Source organism: Drosophila kikkawai, chromosome 2L (genome assembly GCF_030179895.1).
Source record: "Drosophila kikkawai strain 14028-0561.14 chromosome 2L, DkikHiC1v2, whole genome shotgun sequence".
In the NCBI taxonomy this organism is placed as follows: domain Eukaryota; kingdom Metazoa; phylum Arthropoda; class Insecta; order Diptera; family Drosophilidae; genus Drosophila; species Drosophila kikkawai.
In genome coordinates, this window is record NC_091728.1 from 20,545,355 (window position 1) to 20,565,866 (window position 20,512).

At 41.5% G+C, this 20,512-nt stretch overlaps 2 protein-coding genes across 5 annotated transcripts in view; one reads left to right on the plus strand and one right to left on the minus strand.

Moving 5' to 3' along the window:
* Window positions 1-724: 724 nt before the first annotated feature.
* Window positions 725-20,512, minus strand: part of mtgo (miles to go) — a 144,040-nt gene continuing 124,252 nt past the window's right edge. For 2 of the 4 annotated variants that reach the window (XM_017163693.3, XM_017163694.3), the window contains 3 exons: window positions 13,716-13,888; window positions 6,198-6,585; window positions 725-6,132 (listed from right to left, as the gene is read on the minus strand). In XM_017163693.3, coding sequence (XP_017019182.1) covers window positions 2,324-6,132; window positions 6,198-6,585; window positions 13,716-13,888 — 4,370 coding nt within the window. In that variant the 3' untranslated portion in view covers window positions 725-2,323. Of the gene's footprint in view, window positions 6,133-6,197; window positions 6,586-6,659; window positions 7,031-13,715; window positions 13,889-20,512 lie in introns of those variants that run through there. The other 2 variants (XR_011444400.1, XM_017163695.3) reach the window with 2 other exon arrangements.
* On the plus strand, window positions 19,342-20,132 carry LOC121502479 (C-type lectin 37Db-like). The gene has a single exon (XM_041776130.2). The coding sequence runs from the start codon at window positions 19,381-19,383 to the stop codon at window positions 20,038-20,040; it is 660 nt and encodes a 219-aa protein (XP_041632064.1). The 5' UTR covers window positions 19,342-19,380; the 3' UTR covers window positions 20,041-20,132.

Genomic DNA, 20,512 nt, shown 5'->3' on the forward strand with positions numbered 1-20,512 from the left:
TTCAGAACAAATTTTTAAATGTAGAACAATTTTTTAAAAATTTAGATGAATTGTAAAACATCCGAAAAAAATGTTTAAAATTCAGAAAACAAATTTAAAAATTTAGATTTTGCTTTCAAAATAATGAGATTTTTCCCCAAACGATCCCAAATAAATGCCGCCTTCACATTGATTTCACCATCTTTTATTGATTCATATTAGTGTGTTCCATCAATTACATTTATATATTTAAATTGCATTTATAAATATTTTAATTATTTACGCCTGCTGCAGGGTTTTAACTAGCCCGGAGCCAAAATCCAATCACCGTGCTCCACTGCCATCGAGTTGAGATCTGTCATCCCAGCTGCTCGCTCCTCCAGCTTCACCTCTGCCGATCAGGTGATCATCAATCAACAATTACAATGAACTTGATGAACTTGTGCTTCCCAGATCCCTGCGCACGCTCTCGTTTTCGCTATTGGAGTGCGAGTGATATTTTAACCATATTTTTATTATTCCCCTGAAAAAAAATGATCCCCAAATGAAACTCAAGCTTTGTATTTTTTATTATTTGTATATCGCATTTATTTTAATGTTTCATATATATATATATATATTTTGCAAATAAATTTTATAAGTTTGTAAACATAGAAACATACATAATTTCCATTTATTTATCATTTGATTCCGATTTAAGTTTATGTTTTATTTATATATATATAATTTTTTTAATTTGCATCAAGCAAATGTTTATGCTTTACATGAACAAACATTTGTTTTGTTTTGTGTTTTTTTTTTTTAGGTTTTCATGATTTTTTTTAGATAAGATGCCGGTTTTTCTTTTTTGTATATAATTCACATTAAATGCTATGGAAAGAAACAATTACATTTAGTTTTAATTTATTTAATTAGAAAAATAATAATAATTGGAATATAAATCACTTTGGCCCCTAGTTGGGGCTGCTATATAGCAGGGTTTCATATTTGTTTAGTTGGTTGTTTTGTTTTTATGTTATTTTATTTTATTTAGTTGAAATGCAACAGTTTGTTTTGTCAACAGAATATAGCAGCCCCAACTTGGGGGGTTGCCGTTCGCCTTGGGTTTCTGGTTGTCGTATTTAATATGTTTTCATTTTATTAATAAATTGTTGTAATAATTCGTATAAAAAGGTTTTGTTGTGAGAATGAAAGAAGCGTCTGCTGTTTTACATATATATTCTTTGTATATATATTTCGGCTTAGATTGGAGCGTTTTTGTTTTGTTTTGTTTTTTGGGGGAAAAACACAATTGTACAGAGCACTGAATACTTGTTTGTATTTTTTGTTTTTGCTAGTGTAGTAATGTCTAATAAATTCATACATTTTTTCGTTTAATTATTTTGCATTTGCTCTCGGGCCCCCCTCGCCTCCCCCCTGCCACCAATATCCAGCGACCTCCTCTCAATTTGTTTACTCCGTTTAGCTACTTAGTTGTTGGTGCAATTTGTTGGACCAAGCTAACTACGATTTCGTTTGGAATACACTTTACAAAAAAAGTCTTGTACAAAAAATTCACACGTATTTTACATTCACGCACACAGAGGCAGAGCGAGAGAGAGGGAGAGGGGGAGAGAGCAAATGCGCGACAGATAGAAGCTGTTTGAGAAGCAGAGATTTAGACAAGTACTGGAAAAGAGCCCGTAGTTTTGTTTTTTATGTTTTTCAGCTCTTTTTTTCGTTTTGTTTATAGCACATATTGGAGATTAAACTTTCGTTTTTTGTGACAACAAATATTATATATAAGTAAATACCATTATTAACATGTTTAGCTGTTTGTGAATGTGTTTCTTTGTGTACATTTAATACATTTAATTGGGGATTCTGCCTTTCTCTCTTCCGTTTCCGTTTCCATTTGATTTCCTGCCATCTGCATTCTTCTCGTTTCTCCATTTTTTTTTGTTTTGATTAAAATTAGACAATATACAGTTGTTGTTTTTTGATTTTGTTTGTTGATTCTGTTACACATTGTATATATAAAAAATACATAATTACAAACTAATGGGTTTTTGAAATCACTTCTTTGAGACAAACAGGAGGGCCACACAGATCGCTGCGGATTTCAAATGCATTTCAGGGAAAGGGCATCCGGGCCATGAAACCCTTAACAAATTCATAGGAATTTTGGGATATAAAATGGATATCATTGCATACTTTTGGGCGCCTTTTTAAATTGATTTAAAATCTATGGCGATCTCTGTGGCTTTCCTGCAAAAGTGTGTTTTTTTAGGTTTTCTTATTTTTTTTTTTACCTTTTTGCCTGTATTTTTATTTTTGTGTGTGGTTCTTGCGATGATTTGGCCTCTTAACCCCTCAGCATGTTGACCAGCATGGCGACCAGAAAAGTGCCCACCAGGAAGGAGACCACAATGCACACTGCCTTCTGCTGGTCACTCAGCCGCTTTCGGTTGGAGTACAGCGATGTCAGCTTGCTAACAATTCGACGCAGTCCCCCGGAGTGGGCCAGGCTGGATGAGATGACCGACGCCGCCGCCGCAGTTGAGGAGGAGGAAGAGGAGGAGGCAGCGGCGCTCGAGGAGTTGGCGCCCAAAGCCAGGCCGCCGGTGTGCGGATGGTGGGCATGGTGCATGTGATGCGAGTGATGCATATGATGCTGATGTTGATGATGCGAATCCGTGGCACCGGCACCACTGACTCCTCCTCCTGCTCCTGCACCACCGCCGCCGCACTGCTGGTGGTGGTGATGGTGATGATGATGATGGTGATGCAGGGGATCCGCGCATGCATTGAAGCCGGACAGCTCCTGCTGCAGCCTTCCAATGGCCACGGGATCCGCACCCACCCCGCTTGCCCCACTAATCGCCGAGGCACTCACCGATCTCATGTGCAGGCCATTGGCCGAGCCATTGCCCGCCGACAGTTTTCGGCTGCTCCTCTGGCTGGCCACCGCCGGAGCTGTGGTGGACCCATGCAGGTGGTGGTGGCAGGTCGCCGAGCTGGGATCCAGCTCACTGGGCACCTGATATCTCAGCGGACTCGACGGCTGACCGTATAGGAGCTCGCCGCCGGCGGCTATCCTCACGGGACACACACGGAACTGGTAGCAGGTGCCGGCGGCCAAATTGTCAATGGTGAACTTGGTCTCGGGTCCGCGGTACAACTGCCTGTAGTCCTGGTTGGCCAAGTTGACGGGAGCTCCGCTGGAGCTTCCACTGGAACTGCTGCTGCGACCCTTGGGGGACAGGGACTCGGCCTCTAGGTCGGAGGCTCCCAAAACCGCATACTGCAGCTCGTACTCCACGCGATCGTGGAAGGAGTTCTTCGAGTGCTGCCACTCCAAAGTGAGCTGCATGCCCAGCTGGCCGGGCAGGTCCATCAGGCAGACGCTGCCCTCCTGGACCACACGCGGCGCCTTGATGTTTGCCGGCAGCGTGGCCGAGGTCTCAAAGACGAAATCCTCCGAGTAGTCACCATCGCCGGCCCGATCCGTGTGGGCATAGATGCGGAACGTGTAGCTGCTGCGCTCCTGCAGCTTGTGCACCTTGCACATGCAATTGGTGCCGGCGTAGACGGACTGGAACTGCTTGGCCCTGGCCACATACATCTCCACAAAGTACTTGGTGAAGTCGCCGGGGGAGGATCCTCCGTTGCCCTGCTTGCCTGCGGAGGCGTTCTCTCCCCACTTTAGCTTGATGTAGTTGTGGCCGGCGCCGCTGCATTCGAGGCGCGGTGGCGAAGGCGGTGCCGGCTGGGTTGTCAGCTTGGCATAGGCACTGAAGGCACCCGCTCCGATGGCGTTGACCGCCTGGACGCGGAACTTGTAGCCCGTTTCGGGCGACAAACCACTGACCGTGTACCGCGTGCAGGCATCCGGCGTGGCAATGGTCCGCTCCCCGTACTCGATGTTGTAGGAGCAAATGGGCGAACCGTGGGCCGCCGGCTGTGTCCAGTTGAGGGTGACCTCCTGGGCGGTGAACTCGTAGCCCTGCATCTGCGGTGCTCCCGGCACGGCGGCAGGCGTGCACACGCTTATCACGTCGGAGGAGGATCCTGTGCCGGCGGCATTGGTGGCCAGGATGCGGAAATGGTAGCGCGTGAAGGGTGAGAGGTTCCTTAGCTCTGCGCTGGTCAGTGCACCCTGATAGCAGTTGTGGAACTCGGAGCTGGGCGGCTCCTTAACCTGGTCTTGGTCCTGCTCCTGGTCCCTCCTCTCCTGGCTGGCACTCTTCAGAGTGTAGCTAGTCACCGCCGCTCCATTGTCCTGCAGTGGAGGCTGCCAGCTCACGCTGAGATGGGTGGCCGACTTGACCAGCACGCGCAACTCCTCGGGCACCCCAGGCGCCGCTGCGGCCGCCGTGAATCTCATCCACTGCGACCAGTTTCCAGCGCCAATGCGATTGATGGCCCTCACCTGGGCCTCGTACATGCTGCCGGGGATCAGGTCCTGGGCCACAAAGTAGGCCTGCTTGCCGCGGTAGACCAACTGCGGTGGCTGCACCTGCTCCAGGCGCCGCATCTGGGCCTCGAACTCCAAGACCGGAGCCCCGCCATTGTACTCCGGATGCTGGAGCTTCAGGAGGGCGGCGTAGGGCGAGGGCGGATCGGTGCAGTGGGGCGGTGGCGGAGCGGACGGTGGCACTGCCTCCGTGGTCACATGCCCAATGTCGGAGTAGGGACTCTGTCCCGCCGGACCCTCGCAGCAGGCACGTAAAGCATAGGTCGTTCCCGGCTGCAGGCGCTCGCACATGGCCTCCGTTTCGCCGCCACTGTAGATCCTCTCGAACATCGGACCCGCGGCGCTCAGCTCGAGGTGATAGCGAAGGATCTCGGCGCCGCCAGAGTCTCCAGGAGCATCCCACCTGGCCTTAAAGTGTGTCCCATGGATCTTGCCCTTGGCCTGGGGCTTGCCCGGCCTGCTAGGCCGTTCCGCCAGCGTCCGATAGCTGACCTCCGGCGACCAGGGCGACACTCCAGCCTCGTTCTCCGAACGCAGACGGAACTGGTAGCTGCTGGCCCGCCTTAGTTGCAGGCACTCCGTCTGCAGCTCCGTGCCCTTGTAGGTGTTCAGGTAACCGTGGCCGGATTCCGCATCCTGCAGCTGCAGCAGGAAGTCCCCATCCTGCGCCCTTCGCTCCCAACCCAGTTTCAGCGAGCTGGAGCTGTTGGCCAGCAGCTGCGGTGGCCTGGGCACGGGCGGTGGATTGCCGGAGGTGCTGTAGCTGGCTACCGGGGAGTAGGGACTCTGACCCACCTCGTTAACCGCCGCCAAGCGGAAGCTATAGACAGTGGTGGGTTGGAGTTTTCCAATGACATAGTGCTTGGCCTTGATCTTGGCCAGCTCCACGAACTTTTGCGTCGCCCTACCCTCGTCGTACTCCAGCAGGTAGTGCTGGATGCTCGATCCGTTGGCTGCCGGGGCAGCCCATCGCAGATTGATCGAGTTCTTGGTGCGCGACACCAGTTTTGGCGGCGGCGGCTGATCCGGCTCGCAGGCTGGCGTCCGGAATTCGGCCGGCTCGCTTACAGTCCCATGGAGCTTTTGGTAGTGCACTTGCAGGCGCACCAGATAATCCTGTCCCGGCTGCAGATCCTGCACAATGCACTCGTAGGCCTCGCCCATGTACAGACTCTTGTACTTGCACTGCTTCCCCGAGTCACTGAGGAGCACTTGGTAGCGCAATTGTCGCATGTCCACCACAAGGGCATCCGCCAGGGCCGGGGATTCCCAGATGATCTTGGCCGCTCGCGAGGTCACATCTATCACCTCGGGTTTTTCGATGGCCGAGATTTGGTCTACAATGGAGGCCTGGTACTCCTCCTCCTCATCTTCGCCAGCCAAACTGGAGTTGTCCTCGCCATCGTCCGAGGTTCCCACAGAGCTGGCTCCGCCCACGCTGCTTCCAGTTCGCTGGGGATGATGCGGCTGCTGTTGTTGCTGCTGCTGCTGCTGGGGATTACCGTTCCTGTGCTGGGCAGGATGTCCCGGCTGCTGCTGTGGGGGAATCCTGCGTCCCACCAGGTGGTGATGGTTGGTGAGGTGAGCCGGCAGGGGCAGCACCCCCAAAGGAATGTTATTGTTGTTGTTGTGACCATTCAGTTCGTTGGCACGACGAGGCGAAGGCGAGTGTGTGGGTGGCGTGGACAACTGAGGATCTAAAGGGAAATTAAAGTGGATTTAGTTGAATGTTTTAGAGGATCTTGGGAATCTTGAGGCTTACTTGACTCCCTCTGCTTCTCCAGCTTTCTTAGCAGCTTCGTGTGCTGCCGCTGACTCCGCTCATCCCGGTAATTTGGCGGCGATGGCGAGTGCGGGGAATGTGTGTGAGCCTGGTTGTGTTGCTGCTGTGGCTGCTGAGGATGGTTGTGGGTGTGTGTGTGGCTGTGGGAGTGAGCGGCGGCCGCTGTTCCCGCTGGTGGAGGCGCTCCTCCAGCAACTGCTGCTCCTGCTGGTGGTCCTGCGGCCCCAGGTGGTGCTCCTTGAGCCTGCTGCTGCTGCTGTTGTTGCTGGGGCGGCGGCGGCGGTGGCAAATGGTAATTGCCCGCTGGTCCTGGCCCAGGAAAACCTGCCACTGGGGTGTAGAAATGCGAAGTGCCATTGGCGCTTATCTGGAAATAGTAAAGGAACAAATAAATGTATTAATATATCATATATTTATATTTAATTAATAACAATTAAGTACTTTAAAAACCACTCGGGTTGTCCTGGTTGCCTTTTCACTATTCCCTGGCTGCTCCTCCATTTCCACATGGAAAGATCTCTCTAAGACAAGTACCACGTCAACTTTTGTCCACGCTGGCTATAAATATCTGTCTGCGGCTCGTAAAAAACACACTACAACGCCGACACTGATAACAAATAACTAATTTATTTGCCAATTTCTTATCAGGCAACAGGAAGTTGCTGCGTTGTAATTGTTCTACTTTAATTCACTTGGCATTAAATTCCCTAGGCACTTCTTCAGGTGCTTAAGTTTGGCTAGGAACTAGTTTAACCTGCGTTATATAGTTTAAATAATAAGGAAAACGAGTAAAAATATATAAAATTTAGAAGTAAACAGCTGAGTGGTGTGACCGCACAAAACCGATACAACAAGAATACGGCATCTGGGCACACTTATGTGCCAGGTTGCCAGACTAGATAACTTTGAGGAGCAGCGGTTTGAAACTACGCTAAACAAAACGTAATCAAACAACGTAAGGAAGACACTTGGCGCGTACTTTTAAAATTGCTTTAAAAAAGTGTTAATATTTAAAATAAGCATTTTAATGCATTAAAAAATTACATCAAAAATATGAAATACAAATTAAAACCTGGTTTTTTGTAGACCTTTTTTTACATTTAGTTTTAATAAGAATTCTGTGAAATATTAAAGAGTTTGTATAGTTTTTTTTGTAACAAAAGTTTGTTTTAATGCATTAAAAATAAAAAATAAATAAATATTTCGGATTTTTATTACAAATTCGAAAAATTTCTTAAATTTAATTTTAATACAAATTCTGTAAAATATATAAAAGAGTTTGTTTAGTTTTTTCTATAAGAAAAGTTTGGTTCTTTGAATAATAATTAATTTTATTTTCCGCGCCTGTTTAATAGACTTTAAACTAAATTTTAGCCGGCAGAGACCATTAAATAAATTGCTCTTTTTTGCGGTTTATATGGGCAACAGCTATTAGCCACGCCCGCATGCTACAGATATTAACTAAAAATTGTTGCCAAAGTGGCCTGGCTTGGCTTGGCCTGATGATTGATAATTTGCTGCAAAACTGTAGTAAATGATTTCATTTTTTTTGTACACCAAAAATTACACTAATTTTGCCAAGCTTTTTGCAAGGATTGTGCAATTTTAAAACTTTAAAAGCGTTAATTGTTCACTAATTTGCTCTCGCAAAATGTGTACGATTCTCCATGGTTCTGTTTTTGGGATGGTCATAAACTATGAACAAAAAATAATAATAAATATGGGTCAAAGTTAATGAGTTTCTTTTTTCGCCACTCTTTATGCTCGAAACAACAGAAATAATAAATTCGAGACAAAAGAAGCCGGATTAACGCATGGAAAACACAGTTCTGCGAGGGAGTTTACGGTTTCGTTTTCGGTTTCAATGGTGCGACAGATGCCGTTATTTCGAGTGCATTAACTCAAGTTGCATAATGGATACTTCCAGCTACAACAACACCAGCAACAACAATGACAACCACGACGAACGTTATGCAAATTAGCATACAATCAAATTATAAACATTTCCACATAAACACACAAGCGGAAGCTGCCATTTGTTAGGTGCTTGCTTGCTGCTCTGCGAATCTCTCACTGCGATGGCCAAGACAGAGGCTTACTAGAAAAAGGGGTCTAAAATAAAGTTAAGTTACCAGAGATTTATCTTCTTGCTCTAAACTATATTTAAAAATTCTTTAAATATTTAATTTTTGCCTTAGTTTCTTGGTTAGAAAGATCCCCCTCTGCACAGATATTACCCAACCTCAGTGTTTGTTTTTCTGCAATGCTGTGCCCGCAAATTGTTAATTAAGTCAAGGAAAATTCAGCCCCAGTCAGTCATAGAGTAAAGTGGAGTCAGTCGAGCAGCCATGCCACCACCACCGCCGGCACTTTCATTTCAGCAACAAAGCGTGACGAAGCCACATGTGTTGTGTGTGCTGTGCTGTGTGTGTCCAGGCTGGAAATCTGAGTCCGAGGCGGATGAAGTTGTTGCTTGTTGTTGGCTCCGCATTAATCAGGTTTTTCACTGCTAGAAAATGGCAATAGGATCGGCCAGGTAACCACCAAGCCAGCCAGCCAGCACACTGGCGGCGAGTTATGTAAAAATGTGACAGCAAAGTTCAGCTTTGGCTTGGAGTTCAATTAAAAGTCATGAGCAACAATGTTGCCAGCAGCGGGCACGACGATCAACTAGCAACATTTAATGGCTTGCACTGGCGAAGATAAAACAACAGCAGCAGCAGCAGCCGCTGTTGGGTCTACAAATTGTTATGCAAATGGAGTCTTTAGTTGGCCTAAACGGGGGTATTTAAGGATCTGACAGCTGGCAGGGTGGCGGGAATATGCATTTCTTATAGAAAAATATATTTTAGAATGGTGAAAGGATTTTATTTAAATATTTAACAGTAGTAAAAAGGTATTAAAAATGGATTTAAAAAAGCTAAAGGCTGTAATTTGTTGATAATAAATGTAAAAATACAAAATTTAAACCTTCAAAATGTAATTAATTTATTCTTCTTATAAGAAAAATTATTATAGAAATGTAAAGGGATTAAATTTATATATTTAACAGTAGTAGAAAGGTATTAAAAATTGATTAAAAGGCTGAAGGCTGTAAGTTGTTAGTAAAAACTAGTTAAGCTCACTTTGCATATAATTTTAAAATTTACAAACAATTTTTTAAACCTTTAAATACTGAACAATTAAATTAAAGATTAAATTTCCCAATTACCTTGCATATTTATACAAATTCTAATTAAATGTTTCATCTAAATATTAAACACATAAAATATAGATGCTCTAGTGTCCACTTTTAATACAATTTAATGCCTCCTATTTAGTTTGTTTATTAAACAAGCATCCATTTTCCAATTAACCCCATGAACTTTAGCTGTAATTAAGTGGAATTAATTTTGAGCTTGTCAAATATATATATTTTTTTTTGCTACTGACAAAACATAATAAATGGGGGGAAAAAAGATTTATTTGATTTGTCTACAGAACACAAAATAAGTAAATCACCGCTGGAAGTGTCAGCAAATTATAAATCCCGCACTGCTGCAAGCGGCAAAGCGCGTAATCAATGGGAAATTATATAATAATTCACAATGCAATTAATTCTGATGTTAATTGAGCGATTGATAATATAATACAATAAATAACCGTAAGTGGGGAGGTGGCGGGGAGGGAGCTGAACCATAGAATTTAAATTGCGCTAGGCGCTATGCCAGAACCGGAATATGCCGCTGTCGATGCCAATGCCGATTCCAATTCCGATTCCCATTTCAATTTTCAGTCTGGACCAAGTCACGAGCATATCTCATTCCAAGGGGTCACTGAATTTACCGCCATGGAAACGGAAAATGTATTTCAATTTCGACCCGAAATGTATTTCTTTGTTAACAATTTCTGCACATAAAGGAAATGATGGGAATGTTTATGTTGGACAATGAAATTGTTATTATTAAATTATTAGACATAAGTGGCATAGCGACCGGAGCAACAGTTGGGAGGCCGAAGCGGATTTTTCGAACGTGATGTGAATGGGTAACGCTCATCTGCTTTGGCTAACAACAAGCGTCTCTTTTTGCCATTTTGCAAATTAGCGAGGCAATTTAAATGGAATGCATGGGCCCAGGCTATGAACTTGGCCAACGCTGCTGCTGTCAGGCCAACGAAATAGTTTCGCATGTTAATGGCCGAAAAAAATGGGGAAATAAATCTAAATGACTGCAATTTGTATTAGTTAAATCATAGCTAAGCGTCTCTTGATTTTAAATGAATTTCATTATATTAATATGAAAAAATATAAATATTTTTATGGGGTTACAATATAAAAAAAAAAATAAATATGGGTATTAAAAATATAGAAACCCAAACACAACACGAAATTATTAAAATAAAAGAAAATTCCCTAGAAATTATTAAATTCACCACTTTAAAACCTAATAAACTCCCTTAAGACTCAGGAAATAAATCAATTATTATTAGTGTAATATTTAAAAATAACAAGAATTATTGTTTTATATAAACATTGCCTTAAATAGCTTTGCCGTCTCTGTGTTTTTATAGCTGTGTAAAAAAGCCTTGCATTTATTTTTGTATTTCCATATCATTTAATCAAATTGTAAAAGCTATGAATATTTTACAGATAATTTTTTTGCACTTACATTTCAAATGGCTGTTTAAAAAAAAGTATTCCAAAGAAAATATACTATAAATAAATGCAATAATTTATTCCCTTGAAAGTGACTATAAAAATATAAGCAGAAAAGGCAAGGCCACATTTTATGATTAAAGAGAAAAAAGGTTTTCTGATCTCTATTAAAACTGAACTTATATGTCAAAGCATTCTTTTCTTATAACTGTCCCCTTTCCAGGGTGTGTCCCTACTCTCAACTGACTAATTAGCATTCAAGACAAATAGTATCTTGGCCAAACAGCTCGCGCGCTGATCGATTGTCAAAGCTCACGCCTAAACGACAGCTCGCGAAATGCAATGAAACGGTTTTCAGGGGCTCGAACACAACAGACAGCAAATAAAACTGACAAGAGAATGCATTTGTTTCCTATTCAAATATTTGCACTCAGTGAGTCAGAGATTTAAGCACTTTGAGAACTTTGGAGTATAATGCGAAATGGACTAATTAGTCACACAATTTTCACACTTTATCCTCCCCGGCGATTTCCGCGACTCGAAACGATATTGCAGTTTATAAACTAAACTCAAGCTTAACGATATACATATATAATAAAATTATAAATGCACAAGTGCCGACAGCTGGCCAACTGTTTTTCCGCTTTTGTTTAAACTTTATTTTAATTGTTGTTTAGCTAAAAGTTTACCCATTTCCCCTGCCATTGTTGTTTATCAGGGGCCCCCCGGCTCGGTTTCATTATGGCTAAGCGCACGAGTCGCTGGCAGTTGCATTCGAATGAGAATGGCTTTTCAGTGTTCAGTGTTTTCCAGGAACAACTAACATACAGCTTCACCCGGATCCAATCGGGTTTTTGTTTGGCCAATAAATTATTTTTACAGACGCCCCCGAATGGAAATATCGGGGGAATCGCCGTCGTTGGCTCTGCTGATTGCTGGTTGTTCGCTCAATTAGCTGTCAATTAATTGATAAGCGGCGCCGGGGAGGAAGTCCCCTCTCTAATGGTATGGAAATGAGATAGCGTCTTCTTCCCTTTCCGATAAGGTATACTATATATCTCTATAAATTCGATTGGCTCTGTGCTGTGTGCCGCTTGTTTGGTTTTGCCCCGATTCTATTGTTTCAAGTCGCCTGAGCATCGTCTGGGTTTAATTAATTCATTTACTGAAAAGGCTCGACATTGTTTGCTTTGGCTACTGGAACTACGCTTGAACTACACTTGAGGCACTTTAAATACTTTAAAGTTGTTAGAACAAGTTTATAAAGTTGTAAAAAATATTGATTAGTATAGAGAGTAATTTATTTTTAACTACATTGATTTGTTGCCAAGGAATTGTCAGGAAAAACTAATTTAAATGGAAATGGAAAATGATGATAGTAAACTTTAAAATATTTCTAGGAAAAGCTTATTTCGTTTTGTGTTAGGAAAAATTCTAGGTCCTTGAGAGAACTATTTAAAACGTACTATTAAAGGTATATATAGTTTTTTTAAGACTTGGTAAAATATTTACAGGAATAAAAAACTAGCTGTAGTCATTTTTCAAAGTATTAATATTGACTAGTGGGTATTTAATATTATTATACCCTTGCAGGGTATTATAATTTCAGTCAGAAGTTTGCAACGCAGTGAAGGAGACGTTTCCGACCCTATAAAGTATATATATTCTTGATCAGCATCAACAGTCGAGTCGATCTAGCCATGTCCGTCTGTCCGTCTGTCTGTCTGTCCGTCTGTCTGTCTGTCCGTCTGTCCGTCTGTCTGTCTGTCTGTCTGTTTCTACGCAAACTAGTCCCTCAGTTTTAAAGCTATCTGAATGAAACTTTTCATATAGTCTTCTATATGCTCTCACTGCTATATATGTCGGAACGGGCCGGATCGGACGACTATATCATATAGCTGCCATACAAATGTTCGATATATTTTTATAAAATAAATTATAACTTTGCTGTTTTTCAACATTTTTGCACCATTTTTTAGATATGGCCACGACTATATGATATAGCTGCCATAGGAACGGTCGTGAAATAAATAGGAAAAAAATTATAGTTTCGTTGTTTTTCAACGTATGTTTATCTACTCTGAGATATAAGGTTTTTTTATTATTCTAGAATTGTGGAATAAATTTCATAAAAATCGGACAACTATATCATATAGCTGCCATATAAACCGATCGGTAGATGTAGAGAAAATGTAAAACTGGGAATGTAAAACTGTAACTGTCAAACTTTAAACATAATAAGTATAGGTAAAATGTAATGAAACTCTGTTTTGTGAGTGTTTACAGTATTTAAATCTATAATATAAACATCGAAACCAATCTGCAAGGGTATACAAACTTCGGCGTGCCGAAGTTAGCTTCCTTTCTTGTTTTTTTTTGTACTAAGGTGATATCTATATTTATTTAATATATCTCCATATTTATAATATATTTTTTTCTGTTTAAAAATATTTTAAAATTCATATGGAAATTTTATATATATTTTGCATATTTTTTTTTATATTTAAAATAATTTTATTAATGCCTTTAAAATATTTATATATTTTTAAATATTATTTATTCAATTTAAAAATGTTTAAATATTCAAATATTTTATAGATTTATATAGAACATTTTTATAAACTTTAAATATTTTTGTTTCTGTTTAAAATTATTTAAAAAAGTATTTAAAATTTTTCTATATTTTTAAATATTTATTTTTCAATTTAAAAATATATTTAAAACCCAAACAAAAAATTATATATACCTTTAAAAATTATTTTTATATTTAAAAGTACTTTTCCTGGCAGAGGAGAATGCTCCCAAATTAAAATAAACATATATCTAAGCTCAAAGTAATAAATAAATACTAGTCCACTTACGAATGGTGCTGGATGGAGGTGTCCTTGGCCAGGATGCAGCTGCTGGTACTGCTGTGGCGATAGCATCACATGGGTGAGCGTTCCATTCTCGTTGACGTACTGCGGCACCTGGACGGGCACCGGCATCGGGGGCGGCGGTCGGTTCTGGGACACCATCTGGACGGTGGCGGGACCTGCAAATATGCAAACGGGAGGGACAAATTATTTAAAATGCCTCAACAAGCGGCAATATGCTGATGTATCTCAGAGATACAGTACAGAACAGAGCATCCCAGTGTGTGACAGAGAGAGAGCATTCTCATATGTGGAGAATGTGGAGGTTTTTGGGGGCACAAGTTAAGGCAGGCGACAGCTGGCGCCAGCGAGGCGACAGCTAGACGAGCGAGGGGGGGAAAACGCCAGGACATTGCCAGGACAGCCATTGCTGCTTTATGTCAGCGGCGATTTCTCTGTGTTTGTTTAATGGATATCCCTCTCTCTGTCTGTTTCTATGAGTGTGTGTGTATATGTTTGAATATATTTGCACAGAAAAGAATATATTTTATATTCGTTATTCTTCAAGATACTAGCTGTCTTTTGCATGTAAAGTTTGAATTAATATTGAAAACAGGATATGTATTATTATAGTTTTTTTAAGAATATAATTTTAGCGTTTCCAAGAAAGTTATATATATGTTTTTTATATTTTTCTGTTGCATAATTTTGTATATTTCATAATTAGAGGAAAATATTTGCAATCTAATTTAGCAACAAAAATAAAATAAATTGGTAAGAAATTTGTTTATAAAACCTCTTTAGATTTCTCTTCCGGTAAATTAATAATGTCATCAATGTAACATCCGTTTTTAATATTTTTAATAGTTTTCTTAGTATTAAATATTTATATCTTTTGTTAATATTATTCATTCTGAGAGACTTTCTAGGGCGACAAGTTCAGATACCTATCTCTGCTAATTTCAATTGCCTAATTTATTTAAACACTCTGGTAACTGCTTAAAGGAATTCCCTGTTTAGTTCGAATTTAAGCATAAATATGTTAATTTTAACCCAACAAACACTGCTTAATAAAATTACGTTTCCTTGTATTTAACTGAATTTCTGCCTCTGTATGACATTTGAATATGTATGTTTGTGTTTGCTGCAGCCAACAAAATGCTTGACAGAGTCTGCCAATTTCTGGCTCCCTCGTCGCCTCGAACTACTCAACTACGATACGCATACGCACCGTTGCCCAATTCCGATTTCATTTGCAATTTAAGTCTGCCCGATGATTAATATCCAACCGGCACCTCCCCAAACCCAATGCTGTCATAGGCACAACTACTACTGCCTTTGCTGCACTGGCTCCTCCTCCCTTTCTCTCAATATTTTCGCTTTAATAAATGTGTTGGAAACATAGAAATCTCTAGAGCAAACATTTCTTGGCAGCCACGTTTTTGGGGAGAGCGGGAAATTTGAAGAAAAATCGGGTAATATGTAGCCAGAGAGAGAGAAGGAGAGAGGGGTGAACAAACGCTGAAGTTCTTGGGGTTCTTGGCAGGCAATCGGAATCGGAATCAGAATCATAGCTTCAGAATTGTCTGGATATGTTTCGGGTTCTGGTTACCCCCCCTCCGGTCACTGTCATTAGGGCAAGAGGGGGGAGATGGATAATACTAGGGAACTAGAAGCATTTCCATTTCCATCTGGCGGTCCATTTCAACTGCAACTTTGTCGCATGTCAGTGCCACAGAATAAACGACAGCGGAGACCGCCCCGAAACGCGCTGCCCCCTCAAACATTTCAGATATATTTTGATTTGTGGATTTGTATTGCTTTTCTATATATATATATTTTTTTTATATTTTTATTTGTTGGCTGCAATGCGACGCCCAAAAGCCAAAAGAGCAATATATATATAATATAATAATGAGAAAATACTTAAGAAGCAGGGCAAACATTTGTTAGGGGGAGCGATGTCTGGACAAGATTAGCGCATAATTTGCTTTGATAGATGATAAGGCCTCAAGTGTCCAGTACAGTCTTAATCAAATTGTAATCCAAGTGGAATTATTGAATTGTTATTTATATTTATTAAATTGCAAAGGTTTTTTTCTGATAATATTACAGGAGAAATTTGAATAACAAAATAAGAGTAGAAGCTACAGAATATAAGGATTAATCATTGAACTTTCGATAGTTTTTGCTCGAAGGATAAACTCTAAAGCTATTTTTCTAGAATTTAAAAATTTAAAAATTATAAAAATATATGTAATCACCAATTAAAATTAATCCCAAATTGATTTCCGCTGTTTATAAAAAACATTTAAGCTTATAACTTTCCCACACTCTCTGATCTTTCTTAAATTCCCACGCTTTCTCGCACATCAAACCAGAAGAAAAACCATAAATATTTAAACTCGAACCTCGAAAAAAAAAACGAGTCATGAATCCATGTTCATCATAAAATGCATTCCATGTATGTACATCAATATGGATGGGTACAAATGCGATTCCCCAGCTGCAGTTCGCAGCTTTGCACTTTGCATGCCGAGGCACGTAAAAGGAACGTGGCCACGCCTGCCATGCGCCCCCCATTTCTATTATAGTTTTTCTTTGCCCTTTTTTTTCGCCAGTCTTACGTTGCTTTTCTCCCCCCCTCTGTATGCCCAGTTTTTTATATTTTCCTGCATTCTGCGTTCTGTTTCGCTGGCTAAACAATGCAGCGTTGCATTTTTTATGGACACCACGCGGCGTATGCGTAATGTCGGCTAATGGATTGCGGGTGGTTGGATTGTGGTGGGTGGGATTCCCCCGGCTTTCGCTTTAATAGTTAAACTGTAAACTTAACGGTAATGCGGCTGCTAATACGCTTAGCCATGTCTCGCACTCATTGAGGCCGAAAATGCTGGGCCCCTTTGGTTCAATCAACCGTTAAATGCCAGACAACGACGACTGCGACTGCGACTGCGGCTGGGACGGCGACTACGGCCGGAGTTCCGCTGCTGGCCGGCGTGGTCCCACACAATCCGGAGTCTTATTGATCTGCTCTTAGGTGTAAAAATGTTGGTTTAGTGCGCTGACGCATAAAGCGACAGAAAAGCGACGGAAAAACTGATGATGTCTGATAAAGAACGCTTGGAACGTTGAAGAATTTTCCCCTTTTTCTTTTTTTTTTTTTGCGCAGTTAATCATTCGGCAAAAAGGTCTGGCGATTTTCACAGGCCGTCGGCGGGGAAGGTGTGTATGTGTCTGGCCAGGAAATGCACACCGTTCGCCGAGCGAGATAGATGGCAAGTGAATTTCCACTCGACGCATTTGGCCAAGTGTTAAAAGGCAGCAATTAGTTAGGCGGCCAAAAGGGGGTTAGTTAGCGGGCGGTAGGGCTGAGCTTATCGCTTGGCCAGCAGCAGACAGACAGACAGACAGTTAAATGAAGTACTTTGGCGACTAAAGCTGCTACCCCGCCTCCACGACGAATGTCTGCAACTTCTACTGCAACTTAATTAATGCTAAACTGCTTAAGAAGCGATTTGGGCTGGGTGAAAAGTGGCAGGGATATTATACTGTCCCCTCCTATTATCCCTGAGGTGGCATCTCAGAGGAAATTGTAAGTAACTCTTCAGGAAGCGAGGGTTGTTAGGGGAGTAGAAACTATTTATCTGAAGGACTGACGGCAAGATGGCCAAGAATTGCATTAAAAGTTCGTTAAAGGAACACTATAAAATAGCATTAAAAATGTGTATTTAATTTATTATTCTTGAATACAACTATTTTAAGAGTAAAATTTGAATGATTAATGTAAATTTCCTTTAATGTTGAAGAAATTTTGTAATTTACTAAATTTAAACAATTTTTATAATAAATGATAATATTTAAAAATCATATTTCAAGTTTTCCTTGTTTTTCTATCTAAGAAACTACATTGACGACCTTCACTCATCAGCTGAAGCCTCATCTGGCTCTTCAATTTTCTGCCCTGATGCGTTGACCTTGTACTCCGCCCCCCCAAAAGACATACCCCACACCCCACCCTTCCCAAAAAAACCCCTTTGTAGACAGTGTCAAAATAAAGTTGCGGCCGAAACGCGTTTGGGCTAATTGCAAACTGTTATTGCTTTCCTGTTGTTACGCATTGTTGAGCCACTTGGCCTCCCATTCGCCCTTCTTCAGTCTGTCATTTGTTCAGTTAGTCAGGAGTCCGGGGTCCGGGTTCAGGGGTCAGGGTCGTTGTCTGGAGGCTCTGATTGCCAGCAGCACGCACACGCAAAACACGCACAAAATGCCTATAAAATTAATAACAATTCGGTTAACAGCCGAAACCAACCAAAAACGAAAAAAAAAGTTTGAGTGAGAAGATTTCAGACCGGAATTGCCACGCATATCTCGCTGGATTTTCGGGAATTATTGTGGATGAATTTATCAAATGAAAATAAATAATATTTATTCTCACTCACGTATATTTCCCCAATTTTTGTGTTTTTTTTGTGGTGATGAATGCCCAGGGAGTTGAATAAACTTTCGATTGTTTTGAGCTTGATTTATGATTCTTTTCACTCCGATTGGCAGCAGCAGAGGATATGCAAATGATTTGTAGGGGCAAAGGACTCTGTGTGGGCGAGTGTCAATTCGATATAATAATATTGATTGGAAAAGTTAATTCCCCCAAGGGATAGCTTAGATTTTTCTCGCTTTGATGTTCCTGATAATTACCAAAGCAAATCTGGACCAAAGTTGCGGTTAGATGGCTCATTATAATCAACACTTTTCCTCACTTATCTGACATTCCCCATCTCTCGGCTCAGGGTAATTGCGTGTCTCTCTCATTTTCTCCACTTCACTGCAGAAACACCCTACCCCCCCCCCCCCCCCCCCTTAGACATTTATTCATCTCCAATTAACGATGCGTGCGCAATTATCTCGATAATTATGATGAAACAACACAGGGAATGTATAAATTCAAGAAGCTGTCTTTGAAAAATAAAAAGAAAAAAGATGGTAAAATAAAACGACTTTCGCAAAATGCAATTAGAGCAGAACATTCACGAATGCGACCTTGGAAAGCTCGAATCAGGGAACTCCTTAAAGAGGTTCTCTCTTCATTTCTCCATCGCATTAATTGCGTATACGCCCCGTTAAATGCTTGCCCACAAATCGAAGGCAACAAAATGCTCTAAGACCCATTGATTGATGGCTTGTCGAGGGCGGGGGCGGGGGAGAGAGAGTGGAAAATCCGTGGGGCTGGGAATGAGAAGGGGGAGGCTGTTTGCCCAGAGGGTAATGGAGTAGAGTAGCTGGAATGGCGCCACCTAACGCCATTTCCCAGTCTGCACGTGTAGCACGTTTTGTTGGGGCTACACTGTGAGGGAAATACTTAAACAAATTTGATTATTTAAGAAAAAAAAATATATATAAGGAATACACCAACGTTATAGCGGAGATAACGTACAGTTCAGTTCATCTGCTGATGCTACAAAGTTTAATAGCACATCCCAGGGGACTTCCCCGACCTTATCAAGTATTTATAAATGCTGCGACTCACTAGACCTCTCATCAAATCTGTACTGATCTGGGGTTCAAGGAATAAAAGAAATAATAGAAATACTATCAGCCTGCCAAGTCTTTAAAAGGAGAGTCAGCCTATAAATCTGGCATCAGTTGCTTTTTGTAGACGTTCACATTCAGTATGCAGATCATCCTGCTTCTCTCAGTTATTGCTGCTGCTCTTCTCCAAGGATCTTCAGCAGATCCCAGTTCCCCAGATCTTACCAGTCACTGTGGTGGATATTGCTTTAATGCCTTCAAGCCTATGTTTGATCTCATGGGCAATACTCAGACCGCTAAACTCATCGAAACCCAAGAAAAGTTGGCGAGCCTGGAAGCACAGCTGGTGGAACTCAAGGAGAAATTAAGTGACAGTGAGGCATCCTTGAAATTTGAAACATCCGTCACCACCAGGATAAATCCACGAGGTTTTGTAAAGATCAAGTCAAGGTTCTTCTACATTGAAGATCGCTTCAGGCTAAACTTCTATAGTGCCTTGATCATGTGTCGCCAGATGGGCGCCTACCTGGCAGTCATCCGAAACGAGGAGGAACTGACCGCATTCGAAGAGGAACTCAATGCACGTCACAAATATTGGCTTGATATTAGCAGACTGACAAACGACAGCGAACAAAAGTATAGTTCTTTGAGTTCCGGCAAGGATGTTACCTTTTTAAAGTGGGCCCACAACGAGCCCAGGGACTATTTCCAGACGGAAGCCTGTGTTACTATTTTCAATAGCACCATGACCACCGAACCTTGCGGCGACGGTTTTTATTTTATTTGCGAGGCAATTGAGTGAAAAACAAGAAGTGTTTTATTTTAAAGGGTATTTTATATAATAAACGAATTTTAAAATAAATAAATAAATTCCTATTATATTTTATCAGACCAAAAAAATATTATTTAATTTTCTATCTTTTCTATTCTATTTACAATACTTTTTTTCTGTGTTGACTGCTGTTTGCTAGTCTGTTTATTTGAATTTCCAATATCTTTGACGAGCCAAACAAACTGCCTTTGCAGCTTCTCCCCCCCTCCTGCTACACTGTTCGCTGGGGCCCTTGTCATGCAAATATTGGCATTTTGTATGTCACCTAAGTGAAGTCCTCATAGACAACGACAAAATGGCTCAACAGAAGAAAAAAAAAAAGAAGGAAAATGGAAAACAAGAAAAGAAAATAAAAAAAGGAAACAGGAAAACAGCGATGAAACAGCCGTGAAATTTTTGTGTCAGCAGCCAGGAGAAAAAAGGGGGCGTTACGCGTACGTGG